Genomic DNA, 16815 nt, shown 5'->3' with positions numbered 1-16815 from the left:
GCAATGCCTTTCACCACACAAAGTGACACTTCTGTGTTTCATATTCAAAACCACTCTGCCTTAAACCACAGCAATTCAAGACCTGAAGACAATTTTCCATCCAGTTTAAAGTAGTTATTGTTATTTTCTAAACTTTAATTTCCAGAAAACTGCAGAGTAAAACATTCAAGACCGTCTTTTTCTTGAGATTTAAAAGTCTAACAGGGAAACAGTCAGTAAAAACCAGCACATATTTACTTTTCTGCTCTGTTTGGTGTCCAGCAGCTGCAGGTTATAAACTTTAAACGGACAGGGGTTTTAAATATTGGCTCCTCGGGAAACAGTTTTTCTTTTTTTCTAACCCATCTTCTTTCAAAGCTGCCCTCTACGGTTTGAGAAAGAGATGCTCAATTTGTTAAAACATTCTTCATTATGTGTGGTTGAGAAAGCTTTAAAATATTATTCAGACTATAAAGGCATTATCTGCTACAGAAAACAGAACTGTAATGTAACTGGGTCCAGTTTAATCTATCCAGGCTGTACCTTGTCTCTTCTCTGTGCAATTCTAATTAGAAAATTGAATTGCACGGTCTAATTTGTTTAAATTTCATATAAAAGGTCGGTTTTGCAGCTTTACTGACTAATGTTTTAAACATTTAATGCTTCAGCTTGGTTTAAAAGGTTTTACATGCAGGTTTTACATTATTAAGGCTCAAAAACTGCAGTTATAATTAATATTTAACTGTTCACATGTACTTTTCAATATTTCAGAAACCCAAACTCTAATATTGCCACATTAAAAACCCACAGCACTGATGCGTCCCTCAGGATATTTAGAACTGTTTGGAGGATTCCCCAACAGTGATCCTGTTCTTACAGAAGCAGATAAATAAACCCGAATGACAGGAAATCCTGAAGCCATATCGGACCTGAACTAATTGGTCGATCACAACTGCAGATTTTTGCAACCATTTTGTCTGGTTAGCCAACAAACTTTAGCCAACAAACGCAGGCGATCACTTTCATCTTAATAAAACTATTTTTTAATCAATGACACGTCAGGTTGGGTGCAGAAATGCACTACAAAGGTTACATCTGATCAACATAAAAAAACTGTGAAACTGTCTTTGGGTCAAAGTTCTATGGGATTCTCTGAGGCGGCACCACTGGTCAGATAACAGAACCCTCTACACGTTTGTCATGCCTCTCTTGAGTTCGTGCAGCTCTGTCTGGTTCTGGCTGCGCAGTCGGCAGTCTCTAGCTGCAGCCTCGGCCCGCTGCAGCATCTTCTGCTGTAATCCACTTAAGTGTGAACCGGGGCCGCCCTGTAGGGGTCCCAGGGGCCTGAAGCTGGAGTATCCAGGGATGAAAGGGGAAGTGTAGTACAGGTGTCTTGGCAGGGCGGGGCCGTGGGTCAATGAGCTCCGCCCCCTGCTCTGTGACGAGTCATTGCTTCCTGTATTTTTGTCCACAGACGTAGCGATCTCAGCCAGGGACCACAGTTTGGGTTTTGGGGCCGGATTTGGCCCCTCAGTGGTGCTGTTGAAATCCACATGGTCCTTAGACACGGAGCTCGGTGAGGACATACGCTCGGACCCTGAGACTCTGAGGGTCTCTAGGGGCCTACTCTGAGGAAGGTCCCCTAAAACTGAGGTGGGACCTACAATGTGGGGTAGCCTCTGGTCCAAAGACCTCGGATCTGAGAGGCTGCGGTCGGTGCCAGTGTCCTCCCGGAACGTCAACCGACAGGAATCTGGAGCTGGGAGGTGACGGACGGCTGTGGACAGAAAGCAAATGGATCAGAATAGGAAAAATCTAAACGGAAAGGACTGGAACAAAATAAATAAGCTGGGTCAGAACAGAAGGGATCAGAAACAGAACAAAAAACTAGGTCAGAACGGAACAGAGCTGCAACAAAATAAACAACCTGCGCCTGATCAGAACCGGCCAGGTTGAAACAAAGCAAAATGGTCCAAAACTGATGGGGTCATAAAATAACCTAATTGATTAGAGCAGAACCAACCAGGGTCAGCACAAAAAAAAATTGGGTCAGAATAAACAAGCTCAAACAAAATAACAGAAAAGACTGCGGACAGAACAAAATTGGACAGAAAGAATTGGGTCAGAACAATAATTGGGAATAATTTTTCTAATTTTAATACAAAAAGAGGCAAACATAAAATCGTGACACGAATTCCAGGATGTCTGTTGGTCAGTTGATCAGAACCAAACAATAATCTGCAAATGTTCCCATAATTCTGGATGAATAATTTAATTAATTGAAATTATTTTTTACCAATAATAAAATAATTCAGTAATTCCTGCGGTAAACTGAAATAACCAACAAAGAAACAAGATGAAATCAGCAAACTGTTCATATCAGAAATTGTCACGACCGCTTAGACGGATCAGTCGGGTCATATTTTTGTTTCCAGTACCGTTTAAATGTTGAGAACACCAGAACCCCATCCAGGATTTAATCTGATCCAATCCCTGCGCTTAGATCCAGGTTCAGATCCTGAGAAGATTTACTCCAAAACTAAAACCTCAGATCAGATTTGAACCACTTTCACTTCATGTTTTTATGTGAAACTGCATCATTTTCTGCAAACACAGAACGGATCGGAGCAAACTGAGAATAAACAGGTCATCTAGCTATTTATCATTTTTATATTAATGTTGCTTTCTGCAATAAAATCTTCCATCAATCGAAAAATGATCAAACTGTCAGATTTTAAAGAAAGCTAAATTATAAAAATTCAGAATAATCTGCTAACTTTAGTTTTTCCTCCATTTGTTTATAAAAAGTATTAAAAAAAGTATTTTCCTGTTTGGTTTAATTTTTCTTGGAAAACCAAGTAAAAACATGTAGCATCCAGTCTGTGGCACAGCTCTTTGAGAAGATGATTTTTTTTCTGATTTATTGCTCTTCAAGTTTTTAGACTACTGGAGATTTTCAGGAAACTTCAGATAAAATAACTGCGAGGTAAGGAAATAACCTCCTGATGCAAGAGGCAAAAATTTGTCCTGGTTCTTTCTTGTCGTCTCTGGGAATCTGCAGCTGAGATGCTTCAGCAGCTTCATCCTTCATCTCCCTCCTCTCTGCTTTATTGCTTCCAGGTCTCCAGGTTCTCCATGTGGAGCCAGCTTTAGATCCAAGTCATCTTCATGTTTGGTTCCATTTGGATGTGTCACTTTAAAATGTAACTGATCAGAATATCGATGATTGATCGATGAGTAATCGATTAATCGATGCAGCTGATCTCTGACCCTCCCATTATCACTCACCGCCGTCGGTCCGCAGCTCCGTCTCCTCCTCGGTCAACTTCAGGGGCTCCTCGTCCTCCTCGGTGCGCTCCAGGTCGATGGCATCCTCCTCCTCCTCGTCCTCGCTCCGGTTCCGAGGAGTCCACGTCATCTTGTTCTCCTTCTTCAGCCGCCGGCGAGCGTTGGCGAACCAGGTGGAGACCTGCGTCAGTGTCATCTTGGTGATGATGGCCAGCATGATCTTCTCCCCCTTGGTGGGGTACGGGTTCTTCCGGTGCTCGCTCAGCCAGGCCTTCAGCGTTGCCGTGGCGTCCCTAGTGGCGTTCTTCCTGTAGGTGGGGTCTCCGTACGGGTAACCCGCCAGGGGCCCAAAAGCATGGTAGTCCAAGGATCCGGAGACGCCCGAGGATGGATCATAGCCCGGATTCTGCAACATAAAATCCTCACATTAGTCTGGGAAGATGCTGATGTGCTGCTGGGAAAAGGGGTTTTCATTTCTAAAACCTCAGGTCTGTTTTAAAGGTTTCTGCTGCTGATTCTGGTTGGAAGCTGACCTGCTGGCAGATCGCCCCTGGAAGCAGATTCCTAATCTGTATGGGATTATTTCAGTTAGGTTTTTAAGTAAAACCAAAGTAAAGAACGGAATTAAATCTGTGCCAAGCAGGGAGTCAGGATGCAGAGACACCCCAGAGTGCAGATTTCCAGAATAACTGGTTGGAGTTTCAGTTTTAACTGAAATGTTTTATCATTAACAATATTTTGGTTAGCAATTTAAACCAACAAGGAAAGGTGCATCTTATTTCTCTAACACTGACTAGATTATTTAGCTGTTGAGCCAAAGAAAAACACAGAAAAGATTAAAAATAAAAAATATATCTATATTTTATTTATCTAGGAGAAATAACCTCAGTTTGAAATTGGTAATGATTAAAAAAAGATCTTTGATTTATCTAAAGAATTGATATTTAGGTTGGTTTACAGTTAATATTCCCAATAATTTAAAGAGAAAGAATAAACTCAAATGTACCTGTTTTAAATTTCCCGAATTTAAATAGTTCTGCTGCACAAATCATTCCTTAAAATAATTTTTAACCTACAAATTTCACATTTTCAGCACTTCTCAGAGTTCTCTTGCACTTTTCTGTCTCGAACCTGAACACAGAAAGCAGAACCCTGGTAACCCGAACTCGGTCTGACCCGGTCGGACACTCACCATGAAGGAGCTGATGGTGGCGGCGGCCCGCGGCTCTCCTGCGTAGGGCGAGTGGGAGCTGAATCCGGGAGAGGAGGTCGCTGATGCGGAGTACGGAGCGAAGGCTGAGCCCTCGGTCCTCTGACCCAGGATGATCCCCGAGCTGAAGGGCAGAGCCAGTGACACAGAGGGCTGGAAGAGGAACCCCTGAGGATAGGCCATGACGGAGCCGGACCCTTTTACGCACAGACGAGCTCACATTGGAGAGTTTCTCCGCTCAGAAGGAGGAGAGCACGGAGAGGAGCATCCAGGAGCATTGCAGGTGCGTTCAGGTGTAATTTGAGTTTCTGCAACAGCTTCTTCACTCCGGCTGCTGCGGAACCCACGGACACACTGAAGACACACAGAGGGAGAAGAGGTAGAGCTCCTCCTCCTCCTCACACACGCTCCTCCTTCACTTTCTGACGCTCCTGTCTCAGTGGGACCAGCAGGTGAACATTTTAGGAGAACACCTGAGTCCCGAAGAAGCCTTGTGGTTCAAAACCTCAGGTCAGGGGACTCTGGATTCAGATCCTCACAGAGAAGGAGGTCCATTCCTTTCACCGCTTGAACTTTTTTCAGAAAGTAAAAATCTGTTTCATTGTTAAAAAGTGCTATTAGTCACATAATTTCAGTGTTCAACAACACCTAAATTATTATAATATCAACAACACATTAATTACTATGTAAGAACTGGAGAAGTTCATTCATAAAGTGTAGTAACATCAAATAAAGAATATGAAAAGTAGGAGACGATGCAGTAACCTAACTGAAAGTTAGTTTTTAGGTGACTGAAAGTTTCAACGCTTTAGTCACAAGCTTCTGTGATGCTACATTCACTGTCATTTTGAAACAAAATGCTTCATTCACTGTTATTTTTGAAAAAAAAAATGCTGCTTTCATTGGAGTTACTGAAGAAAATGCTCCGTTTAGGCATACTGTTTTTCGGCGACAATGCTGCCTTTAATGTGGTTACTGAAAATGATGCGTTCACTCTCGCTACAGAAATAGGCGCTGGATTCACTGTCATTGCTGAACAAATTGCTGCGTTCACTGTCTTTCTTCAACTAAATGCTGCATTTCATGTCAGTATTAAACAAAATGCTGCATTCAATAATGTTACTGTTAAAATACTTTGTTCACTGTTGTAACTAGTGAAAAATGCTGCGTTCACTGCCATTAAAGAACAATGAGGGGGTTCACTGTCATCATGGATCATAATTAGCAATGTGTTAATGATCTTTGCATACAAAATCCCGTGTTTAAAAAAAAATGCTATATTTACTGTCATTGGGGAATAAAATGCTGCGGCCATGATTAGCTGTCAATACTGAACAAAATGTTGTATTTAATGTCATCACCTGAAAAATACCCCACAGGATTTGATGTAATTTTGGAACTTGAATGAAGTGATTTAAGAGACATGTTAAATGTTATTATAGAGGAAAATGTTGTGGTTAAAATATATATATACTTTTTATGATGGATTTTACCAAAACGTTGACGTTCACCGAGTAATTACAGTTAACTTTTGAAGGGTATATTAGATTTTTTTTTATTTTATTGGTTTGTTTTTGACCATTCTGGTTTGTAATAAGTTGCACAATAAACTAAATAAGGATTATAAAAACGAAGGAAATTATTTTTTACTTGGAAAATACAGTAAACACAAATCCATGCTGCACTTGCAAAGCTGTAACCAGCTTTTCTGGTAAAGATGTTTTAAATCCATTCTTTAAAAAAACTGTAAAAAGAAGGATGGCTTTATCCACAAATTGTGATAAATGTGATGGTTTTCTGTCTGTCTGTTTCATTATGAGCCTGATTCCCTGAGGGGTGTGTTCAAGTGAACTTGGTGCTTTGAGTTTTGTCCTGACAGCAGCTTAGTGAAGTCGTAGAGAAAAAGTGTTAATCTGATTTGTGGACTATAATTAGAAGAGCAGAAGCTTTTTCTTCCAGCAGGAAGAGTGAAAGGTCTGTCACTCACCGTCTGCATTGTGTTGGAGTCTGTTGTGTTCGCTGTCAGGCCAACAAGTGGGTTCCCTCTGTCCGGAAGGGCAGAACCAGGCCAGATTTTCCACATCTGCAGGTGAGAGTTCAGTTAGAGGACCAAGCTCTAAATTTTTCACCTGGTGAGTCTGATTAAACCTCAGCAAATCTTCTTCCATCTGGTTTATTTCCTTCAATACATTTCCTTCAGTCAGTGCAGGCTGATGGATCTGTCTCCATATTCTCTGTGGGAATGTTAATAGAAGGTGTACTCAAGCAGGACAATTTTAGTTCAGTCCATCTCTTCATTTCATTAACATGGAGGAATGTTTCTGAAATGCATCTGGAGAAGAGAAGAGGCTGGAGGAGCTATGGAAAGCTCAGATGGATCTTTATCAGAGTTTTCAAAATTATAACTATCAAGTTTTCCTGTCTTTGCTTGATGGAGTCTAACATCAAATACAAATGTGTGTGAACTACCAAAGTCCTCAAACAAAGCTTTTGTTTTTGTTTCTGAGTGACAGGAATCCAGCCTATTGTGAGGAAACGAGAACAGATCAGTGTCTGAAGACCTGACGTGGTTATGGATAAAGTTCAGAGGCGTACTGATGTGTCACATAAATGATTTTTAGGTGGGAATATTTTAATAGTTGATACAAGATTTAACTGGAAGCCAGTGAAGCACGAATGAGACTTGGAGTTGGTTTGGTGTGTTCAGTCTTGGACATGATGGGGCCTTCCAAGAGCTTTAGTGAGTAACCCAAACAGGACATTTTAGCAGTTATTCATGAAGGAGGTAATGAAAGCAGCTTGAATGAGACTTTTTTTCCACATGTATTGGAAGGGATGTCTGTTTTTCTAAAGCTGTAGATCTCAGAGGACAGACAGGTGAGTTAACTATCCAGAACTCTATTTTCAACATTCGAGGGATGTTCCTAAGGGAGAAATATGGGGTAAGAACGCTGTCAAAAACAATGTGTATGTAAAGACGGAAATGTGTGCATATTAGTCAATAGTTGTGCATAAGTAAAATCCAAAAGAAGTATTGTATATTTTCTCTATAAGAATACAAAATAAAACGTTACAGCTTCAAGAAATTACAAACACGAAGTTCAAGTTTACAGTTGTGGTTTATTCTTTATGAATACAATATGCTATAACAGTTTGTGAATACCATTTATTTTCTATGAGAATACGAATTTACATCAGCGACTTGGCGTCACGTGATCTCAGGCTGGTTAGTGGAGCACAGAATTAGTCGATTTGCATTGCGCCTGCGCTGTCACACTCCTCACCGCCAGTAAACGTAGTGCCGGGATTGGATGATGAAAAAAGGCAATGGGAGATAATTCAGTCTTATTTTTATGAAATACAAAACTAAAACATAGAATATAGTGGGTAGTTATACAATGATGTACAGTAGGTGGCGGTATGCACCTCTGAATTTGTTGCGAACCGCCAGCATAAGAAGAAGAAGCAGCAGCACTAGCGCTAAGATGTTTATTTATGTTTAAATGTGGTTAAAAGGTTGCTATTGGTGATCAGTTGGGCTAACAAAGTCAACCTGCAAGGTCTTAGTTTTAAGATAAATTTGGTCAGGACATATTGCATAGTTCAATTTTCAACGTATTTTTTGGACTGATTAAAAACATGAAATAGCTCAAAAATAGCAGTGGTCATCTAGTATTTTGAGAGCAAAATGAAACTATTTAATGTGCTGAGTAATAAAAGCAATCCTGTTTAATCCAAATGACAGAATATGCATTTCAAATCTACCAGGAGGTCTCAATTAAATTATTTTCATGCCAATCTGGATGTGAGGTCAGGTGTCAAGAATTAGAGGAGGATTTTATTAGAGTGACTATGGTCTGTTCACCTGCAGAAACACTATTTTCTTGCTGAATCACCTGCCTTGATGCTGCATGAATATTGATTTGGCCTAATGAAGCCAGAGTAATGTGCAGAGCTCAACACAGGCCTGGCTGCACTGACGGGTGAAATGATGCAAGCGGCTCCTCTGTAGACGGCTCCAGCAGATCGGATGGCATTTTCACACTTCTTTAAGCACCTTTCATTGGGGCCCTCAGCGGCGGGGCAGGTGAACACTTCTTTGTTGTTGTTCTTCTTCCTTTCCTACGCTGCTGCTTCTCATGAGGCTGGCTTTAAACACACAGAGAGACTCCTGCAGGAGGGAGTTGTGGCTCAGAAAAAGATCTGATTACTCTTTCGTCATTGCACAGGGGAGACCCCAGCAGGCCTGAAATGACTGTGGTGCAGTTTTATCATATCAAAAAGTTATGTTCACAATTTGCATGAACAAAGTTGAATATTCAGGGAAATGTGCAGCTATTCTCAGAGGTACTTTGTGAGGATTTTCACATGAAAGGAGTGTGGTTTGTTTTCCTGCAGCAGCTCATAAATGAGCTCAGCCCGCAGGGCAAATGTCCAGAGGTTGCATAAAGACAGTGTGTTTAATTAATTGGAAAACACTCTTCTTTAATAGTTATTATTCTAGTCTGAAATGTGCTCGTTGTTATCATCTGAGCTCAGACATAATTACCACCCCAGGGACTCCTCTGCTAAGTGTTAGCAGAGAAATTCTTCACAGAGCAGATAACAAGGGATCAATAATGTAAAGATCTCCTGTTAGTTTACATGGGTGCAGACCTCTGAGTTTGATCTGTCATCAAGCAAACAAGGAAGCTTCTGAAAAACAGGAACCACAAGTTGATATGCAGATGATAGATCTGTTAATGTGTGCTTCTGATTACATCATCCAGTGATTATATTTAGGTCGAAAGTGTGCTACTTTTAGCCTCTTATCTTTCACAATTTGATGCTTTTCTTTCTAAAGGTCTCAGGCTATTTTGACCCAGTTTAGAAAAGATGACCAAGCATTCAGGGGAGTCTACAAAGTCTCATAGATGCATACATGCAGTTGCCATTCTTGGTAAAACACATTGTTAAGGCCATGATCTTGCTCAGAATTCAGTCTGATTTGCTCACGATGGGTCCAGATGTTTTTAACCTGTTTATTGTATCTATCCATCCATTGTGTCTGCTGGACCTTTCTGTGGCCATGTGTTGAATTATTGTTCGATGAAGATCCGGTGATGATCCATTTTCAGTCTTCTGGCCAACACTCGCAGATTTGTATTTAATGTCCTGGCATTTAAAAGAGTTAATGATCCCCTCCACTCTAACAAGGTTACAAGAAGCTTTGGAAAAGAATATCAACCACAGCATCACAGATCCTCCACCGGACTTAATAAACATAAGGTGCTTTTCCACAGATTTACAGACTGAAGAGGCTGCAAATCCACTGAGTGGTGATCAATTATCCTCCTCAGTTGAGTTTATTTCTTGATTTACTTCATAACATTTTACACGTCATGCATTTCTTAACATATCCTTCCAGTCTCAGCTTCTAGTTTACACACCCAGAAGAGATTCTGGCATTAATGCTGTCCTGGGTAGTCCCTCCTTCTGCCAATTAGTTAAAATGAGAAAGTATGATTTTGGGGACGGGATAAAATGCAGTGCAATCCTACAGAAAGCATGTAAGCTAGTCTCCCTATTCTCAGCAGCAAGTAGGAAACACCTACGACACAGTGATGCCAAATCTGCACTGACTGCACATGCAAAAAAGCAACAGAAAACATGTTCAGGGCACAGGTGACAGATAGGTTAAATGTGTTTATCTGCTGCTTGTGCACCCCTCTTTAATTTTGCCTTTAGCACACCTGCAGTCAGTGTTTCAGTCTTGTTCTCAGCTCTGAGGATAAGAGTTCCACCTTTCTAACATCATCATCTGACCTTCAGTTCTGTCTTGGTGTTTCTCCCGTAATGTCCTGGTTTCTCTGTGATCCCGTGCTGTAAAGATCTGTTGTTTCTATCTAAATAACAGTTTACTGCCAGGTTCTGGACTGTGATCTGTGTTTGAGTCCTCAGCAGACTGGGCTGGATTACAGAGCAGCTTTGTGAAGTTTTCTTGATTATTTCCCTTTGAGGCTGTCACTCAGTGAGTTTCTGTCTGTTTCTCTCTCCTCTCATAGTTATTCTAAAATGGAAGGTGCCTTCAAGCCTCAGTTGGCTTCAGCTGCAGAGACTCAAGATGACCAACACCCAAAGCCAGACAAGAATCCGGAGGGTCTCAGACAGGATCATGAACAGAAAAGTTGTCCGGTGAATCCAGATGAAAATGATGTGACTTACAAAGTGCTTAAAGATCATGATCCACCTCAGGAGCAACCAGAGGTCCAGACAGAAGACAGATTTCCAACACAGACTTATGATGACTCAGTAGCACTGTCAGAGTTCAGTGCAGTTGCAGAGAAGAAGATCCAGGATGAGGGTGAGCAGAAACTGTAAATGTCCATTGCAGAGTTTTATGATGCTGTTTGACATTTACTTTTCAGGGTGAATCTCACAGTTTGGCTTCTCAGGTCTGCAGACTAGGTTTATTATTTGGCAAACTTCCCAAAAACCCAAGAGACCCTCCAGGCCTCGGTTAGCCTGTTGAATGTTCAGGTTCATAAAAAGACATTAAGAACAACATTAAAATGCATTGCTTGTTTGGTAGGATTAAAGGAAAAAGCCTCTTCTTCCTAACAACACTGAAAGCTGCATCTGAATGAGGCACAAGACCTTTGGACAGATGAGACCAAAGTAGAGATGTTTGGACGTAATGCACAGCACTATGTTTGTAGAAACCTAAACACATCATATCACCAAAAACACCTCATGCCAACAGTCAACACGGCGGTGGAGGGTTGATGGTTTGAGCTTGTTTTGCATCTGCACGATCCAGACACCTTGCACCACTGAGGCAACAATGACCTCCTCTGTATGATCTAAGATCAAATGTGAGGCCATCTGTTGGCCAAGCTTGGTCCAAAGTGGATCAACAGGATGATGGTCCTTCATACAGCAGCAAATCTACAACCAAATGGTAAAAAGAAAAGAATCAAGACCTAGTCAAAGTCTAGACCACTGCTCTATGGAAATGTTGCATTAGGACTTTTAGAGAGCTGTGCAGAAATGTCTGCAAACTTCAGTGAACTTAAGCAACACTCGAAAAAAACTTTGGGACACAGAGTTCACACAGAAAGCTGCTACTTGCTGATGGAATTGGTTCTCCAAGCTGCTGGGTCATGGTTTGGGTTTTATTTTTCCACACATAGCTTTTCTATTTTGGCTTCATCTTTGTTTAATACATAATAACAGTGTGGGATCTGTTGTGTGCTTATATATACCTGAGGTTAAACTGAAATAATTTAAGAATGTGCTAAAGGCCAGATCAGTTTATGTTTATCAGTTTTTATCAGTTTATGTCCTGATACATAAAACCCTAAAACCGACATGGGATGAACTTACCATGACTGGAACATCAAACATTACCTGAATTTATCTGGTTTTAAAGAGTCTTCCTTTTGTAAAAATGATCATCTTTAAAATAATAAACTGTCTTAGTGTAAACATTTTCTGTGCTGGAGATTAGCTACATCTTATTAAGTTATGAAATTAAATTCTTCCAACTGCGATTTGAAGTTTTTGATAGATCTTGTAAATAAAAAAAAAAATAAGTCCACATTTCAGATTCTTTCTGCATTGAGCTGAGCACTTAGAGCCTGGGAGGTTTGTCTGCAACATTCGGTCAAAGTGCACCTGGAGAACCACGGCAGGAAGCTGGTTGAAGCGTGATCACACCTTTATTCTGGGAGGCATGTGCTTTTCTGCACTGTGAGCGCTGCGGCTTTGACATGAAGACCTGAGAGCTGAAACAAATGACGAAGAGGCCTCAGGGACAAACAGTAACAGCTCCGAAAGTCACAGCTTCACCGCAGTCACTGCTGCTTTGTTTGATGTGAAGATAGCTTCAGGATTGAAGCTGCTGATTCAGGAACGTGAAACGAGAATGTGTTGGTCTGTTGTCAACCTGAAAGAGATGAAACTCTGAATCCCCAACAGAGTGTGTAAAAGACAGAGCCCAACCTTTGACACCATTTATCGAGGATTTTTTAAATCCAACAATGAGGAGAAATTAACCTATGAATCAAAATACTTCAAGACCTTTAACCGCTGCAGCTACCCAGTGTTTTTTCTGACATGCTTTCAGGTCTCATAAAACAATTTTCTCCAATTGTGTCGATCAGCACATGGATTTCTGCATGATGGATCATTGTCCTTGACCATTTTAGTTTCCACCATAAATGTTCAGTTTCCTGGCTGCATCATTGAGTTCATCTGGTATATTTGTTTCCTTGCTGATCAAATGCTTTCTATTTACTGAATGACAAAAATGTCAGGTGTCAGCTGGGGATTTCTGGCAGAGGTCATCTGGCCCTGCTTCTTTACCTGAGCTGCACCAGTAGATCATCACTGACCTGGGACTGATATGTAACTTATGTTTCTTTTCCTAAAGTGCAAATCATTTACATCATCTCTGGGATTCGAATCAGAACCACTGTAAAAACTATGCTGCACCAGCAGGTGGCGATAACTTTGAAATTAACTACAATAAAATGAAAAAGTAGTTCCTTACCATGGCCAAAACAGAACTACGTTAAAGATTATTTAAAAAACAGCTGTGGTTTGCATTTCCTCTGACTCTTCACTCTTCCTCCCTGCATTGCATCACTATCACATGCCCATACATCGGCCGGTGCTTGCGTTAAGGCCGGTATATCATCCATCCCTTCTAGAAGACCTTCAGAAATCCTGTAGAACTGTTGATTGCTCTAGAAACCATTTTAGAAGATTACAGGCAAGTCTAGGTCACAGAAAAGACATCAGGACACCTTTAGGAACTCAGTCAAACCTGTATGGATCAGAGTTCTCTAAGTAACTTTGGATTTATACTTATGTTGACCAGCAGGGGTTGGTTGGGGATACATTAGAAAATCATAAAATTTCTAATCAAACACAGCAAGGACAAACCTTTCCCACTGGTCACTTTGTGTCGGTAGATTTAGGTCCTGTCCACACAAAGAAGAGCTTAGGTGTATCTGCAAAGGTATTTTGTTGTTTAGGCGTTGTGTCCACAATGAATCAAAACAATCAAAAACGATCATTTTTGAAAATGTATCCCATAGTGGAAAGATTTCAAGACGCCGGTTTGCTGTTTCCATGTGTACCTACGAAACGCATCTTTTCGGAAATGATGACATTGTGGCTCCACCTTTCACTCTAAGTCACATCTGCCTCACTCTCACAAGAACAACAAACATGGCGTCGTTCAGTGTTGCATTCATACTAAGGCAAATATTGGCATTGTTATGGTAGTGAAAGTAGAATCTACTGCTCTTCTTCTACAACCTTGACTTCATCATCAGTCCAGATAAAGCCCTTCTTCGAAGTTTGATTGTTCTTATCTGCCGCCATGTTGCTGTGTTTACCTCAGAGGAAGAGTTTCCTGCGCGTACCCGGCGTTTTTGTCAACTTCTTTAGTGTGTTTCTGTGGCCTCATCACAGCGCCACCAATTGGCCTGGCATACATACTACAGCGTTTTCAGTGGTGCTGCGTGCTCTAATGTGGACGCACACTTTTTCTAATACGGCGTCGTCTTTATGAAAATAGTTTTTCAAATTATTCAGTTTTCGTCTTCACATGGACTAGGCCGTAGTTTTCACAGCTTCTGGTCTCGGGTGCTAGGGAACATTCCCAAGGAATAATCTTCAAAAACATGTTTTGTTTTGGGATTGCTGCTCCCCATTTATTGTTTAATGTGAACAGCTTGTAGCTTGTTTTTATGATGGTTACATGCACAATCTGAAGTTAAAACAGCGCCCTCTAGAGGCTTTTTCTACACCACAAAGCCAAAATGAGCACGTAAACAGCATGCAACAGAATCAAACAATGTTTCTCTGAACATGTCTTTTTTTTTTCCCAACAGCCTCCTGTCCGTATCAGAACCGAACACCCCTGGATCTGACGTCTGCTCAGGCCAATCAGGATGAAGCTGAGGAGTCAGGAGGCAGCATGCCGGCACTGGTGGTCACTGAGGCGGATCAGGTGGGTCCAGAGACAGAAATCGTCTTTATTCATGAGCTGAGCGTCTCTATTTGTTCTCAGCTCTCAGGTAGCTCCGCGCTAAGCCTCTCATCTGTCTTTAAACAACATCTATGATCAAAGCCCAGCCCTTCTGACAGCCTTTCTTCGTCAGTGTGCCACTTTCTTCTTTAAAAACCTTTTTCTGTTCAGTTTTTATTATTTCCCCACAGTCTGTGTGTTTAGGATGTAATTATACCTGTGTGCTTGTCACACGGTGGATTTAAGACATGCTGAATATTTTCAATAATCTATTTATTTCTTTGTGAACTCTTTATCATATTTTTTATTTCATTCTGAATACTGCATCCTTTCATCACCAACCCTAAGCTCGGTTCATCCTGACACTTTTATTCTTATTTTCATCATCATCTGTGTTAACTGCTCATCAAGTGCAACCGCTCACATTCACACAGTTATTACAGATGACAGCAGCCATGAAGGACCAGATCAGTACCTCAGTCACTGAGAGACACTTTCTTCTAAACATGCAGGGACTTAAAACAGAAATCTCATTGTTTCAGACATTCTCGCTTCTTTGTTGGTTCTAAAGTTGGGCGATTTTAACCCAGATGTTTAACAGTTTAACATTTTCATTTCAAAAGATAAAAAATTCTGTCTTAAAGTTTAAATTATCTGATTGTATTGTTTTTGTCTTGGGACAGATACGGTTTCTGATTCCAGTTTTCCTGTGACATTTACATCATTGCTGCTCCAGTATAAACCAGTTCTGCTCTGGTTTAAACCAGTGCTGCTTCTGTTTAAGCATCAATAAACAGAATGTCTTTGAGTTGTACACCTTTAAAACTTCATCAGATTTCTGAGGAATATGTTTAAAATCCAGATTGAGCTCAAAGATAGTGTCCGTCCATCCGTCCGTCTGTCCGTCCGTCCTCTTCCCCTTGTTTGAGGTCCGGTAATAAAGGTGAAAGTTTTTCTCATTCTTTTTAACAAAATAGTACAAGCTCAGACAGATTGGATGGAGAACCTATGAACAGTTTTCAAGTCAAAGTTTGTTTGACTTCCCAGGTAAATGTTAAAATGGGAAATGGCCTGTACTTCTATAGCGATTTGTAAGGTCAGAGGACTCCAAAAAACTTTACACTACAACCAGTCATCCACAAACTGACGGTGGTGAGCTACATTCTACCCGCAGCTGCCCTTGGGCAGACTGACAGAAGTGAGACTGCCATACAACTGGTGCCACCGGGCCTCTGACCACCATCAGCAGGCAGGGCGGGTGGTGTCTTGCCCAAGGACACAATGGCTGAGATGGAGCGGGGGTTCAAACCAACAACCCACCAGTTACAGGATGAAAACCTACCACGTAAGCCACCATCACCCCTACCATTGGTATGGACTTTGACTGGGCCATTCGAATGCATGAATATGCTTTGGTCAAACCATTCTGTTGTAGCTCTGTGTATATTTTTAAGGTTGTTGTCCAGCTTCCCATCAATTCTGACCAGCTTCCTTGTCCCTTCTGAAGAAAAGCATCTTCACAGGATGATGCTGCCAGCACCATTTGCAATGTATGTTTTCCTCCACAGAACCCGTTTGGCATGAAGGCTGTTGGGTTGAATGATGGTATTATCTGACCCAAGCACCTTTTCCCACATTACCACTGTGTTCTCAAAATGGTTTGTGGCAAACTGCAATCAGGACATCTTATGGGTTTCTTTCTCATCAACGTTTCCTTCTTGTAACTCTTCCATAAAGACTAGATTTGTGGAGGGCCCATGTAATATGGACCTGTTATGATTCTGGCACGTCTGCTCTACCCTGTATCCCTGGCTGCAATCAGCAGATTAGATGCACCTGGTGGCTGCTGCAGTGTAGTTCAATCTGTGGAATGCCAAGCACCAGTGTCTTCCCTGATATACAGGTCCTTCTCAAAAAATTAGCATATTGTGATAAAGTTAATTATTTTCCATAATGTAATGATGAAAATTTAACATTCATATATTTTAGATTCATTGCACACTAACTGAAGTATTTCAGGTCTTTTATTGTTATTTTAGTGTGCAATGAGTCTAAAATATATGAATGTTAAATTTTCATCATGACATTATGGAAAATAATTAACTTTATCACAATATGCTAATTTTTTGAGAAGGACCTGTATACTGACTTTGACAAGCAGACGGTGCCAGATTTTTGAAAGCCATCGTGTGAGTAGATATCCAGTGTTCCTTCCTGTCTGATCATTGTTCTTGACCTTACCTTGCCTTTCGGATTTTTGCCTCTGCCTGCTCCCTGTCGGACTGTTTAGATTTTGGTTGTCGACCTTGTTTCCTGC

The 16815-nt window shown here is 41.0% G+C and overlaps 2 protein-coding genes across 2 annotated transcripts in view; one reads left to right on the top strand and one right to left on the bottom strand.

Annotated features, from left to right (window-relative positions):
• Window positions 1-994: 994 nt before the first annotated feature.
• Window positions 995-4887, bottom strand: LOC124857807 (iroquois-class homeodomain protein IRX-5-like). The gene is made up of 3 exons (XM_047349272.1): window positions 4460-4887; window positions 3268-3673; window positions 995-1756 (listed from the first exon to the last, which is right to left on the bottom strand). The coding sequence occupies exons 1-3, from the start codon at window positions 4658-4660 to the stop codon at window positions 1167-1169; spliced, it is 1197 nt and encodes a 398-aa protein (XP_047205228.1). The 5' UTR covers window positions 4661-4887; the 3' UTR covers window positions 995-1166.
• The window catches only part of LOC124857916 (protein HOS4), an 80258-nt gene continuing 68101 nt past the window's right edge, over window positions 4659-16815 (top strand). The window contains exons 1-5 of the mRNA XM_047349500.1: window positions 4659-4760; window positions 4918-4987; window positions 6413-6566; window positions 10522-10820; window positions 14362-14480. Coding sequence (XP_047205456.1) covers window positions 4659-4760; window positions 4918-4987; window positions 6413-6566; window positions 10522-10820; window positions 14362-14480 — 744 coding nt within the window. The remainder of the gene's footprint in view (window positions 4761-4917; window positions 4988-6412; window positions 6567-10521; window positions 10821-14361; window positions 14481-16815) is intronic.

The sequence above is a fragment of the Girardinichthys multiradiatus genome, chromosome 2 (genome assembly GCF_021462225.1).
Source record: "Girardinichthys multiradiatus isolate DD_20200921_A chromosome 2, DD_fGirMul_XY1, whole genome shotgun sequence".
Lineage (NCBI taxonomy): Eukaryota > Metazoa > Chordata > Actinopteri > Cyprinodontiformes > Goodeidae > Girardinichthys > Girardinichthys multiradiatus.
This window is presented reverse-complemented; position numbering and strand designations above follow the sequence as displayed.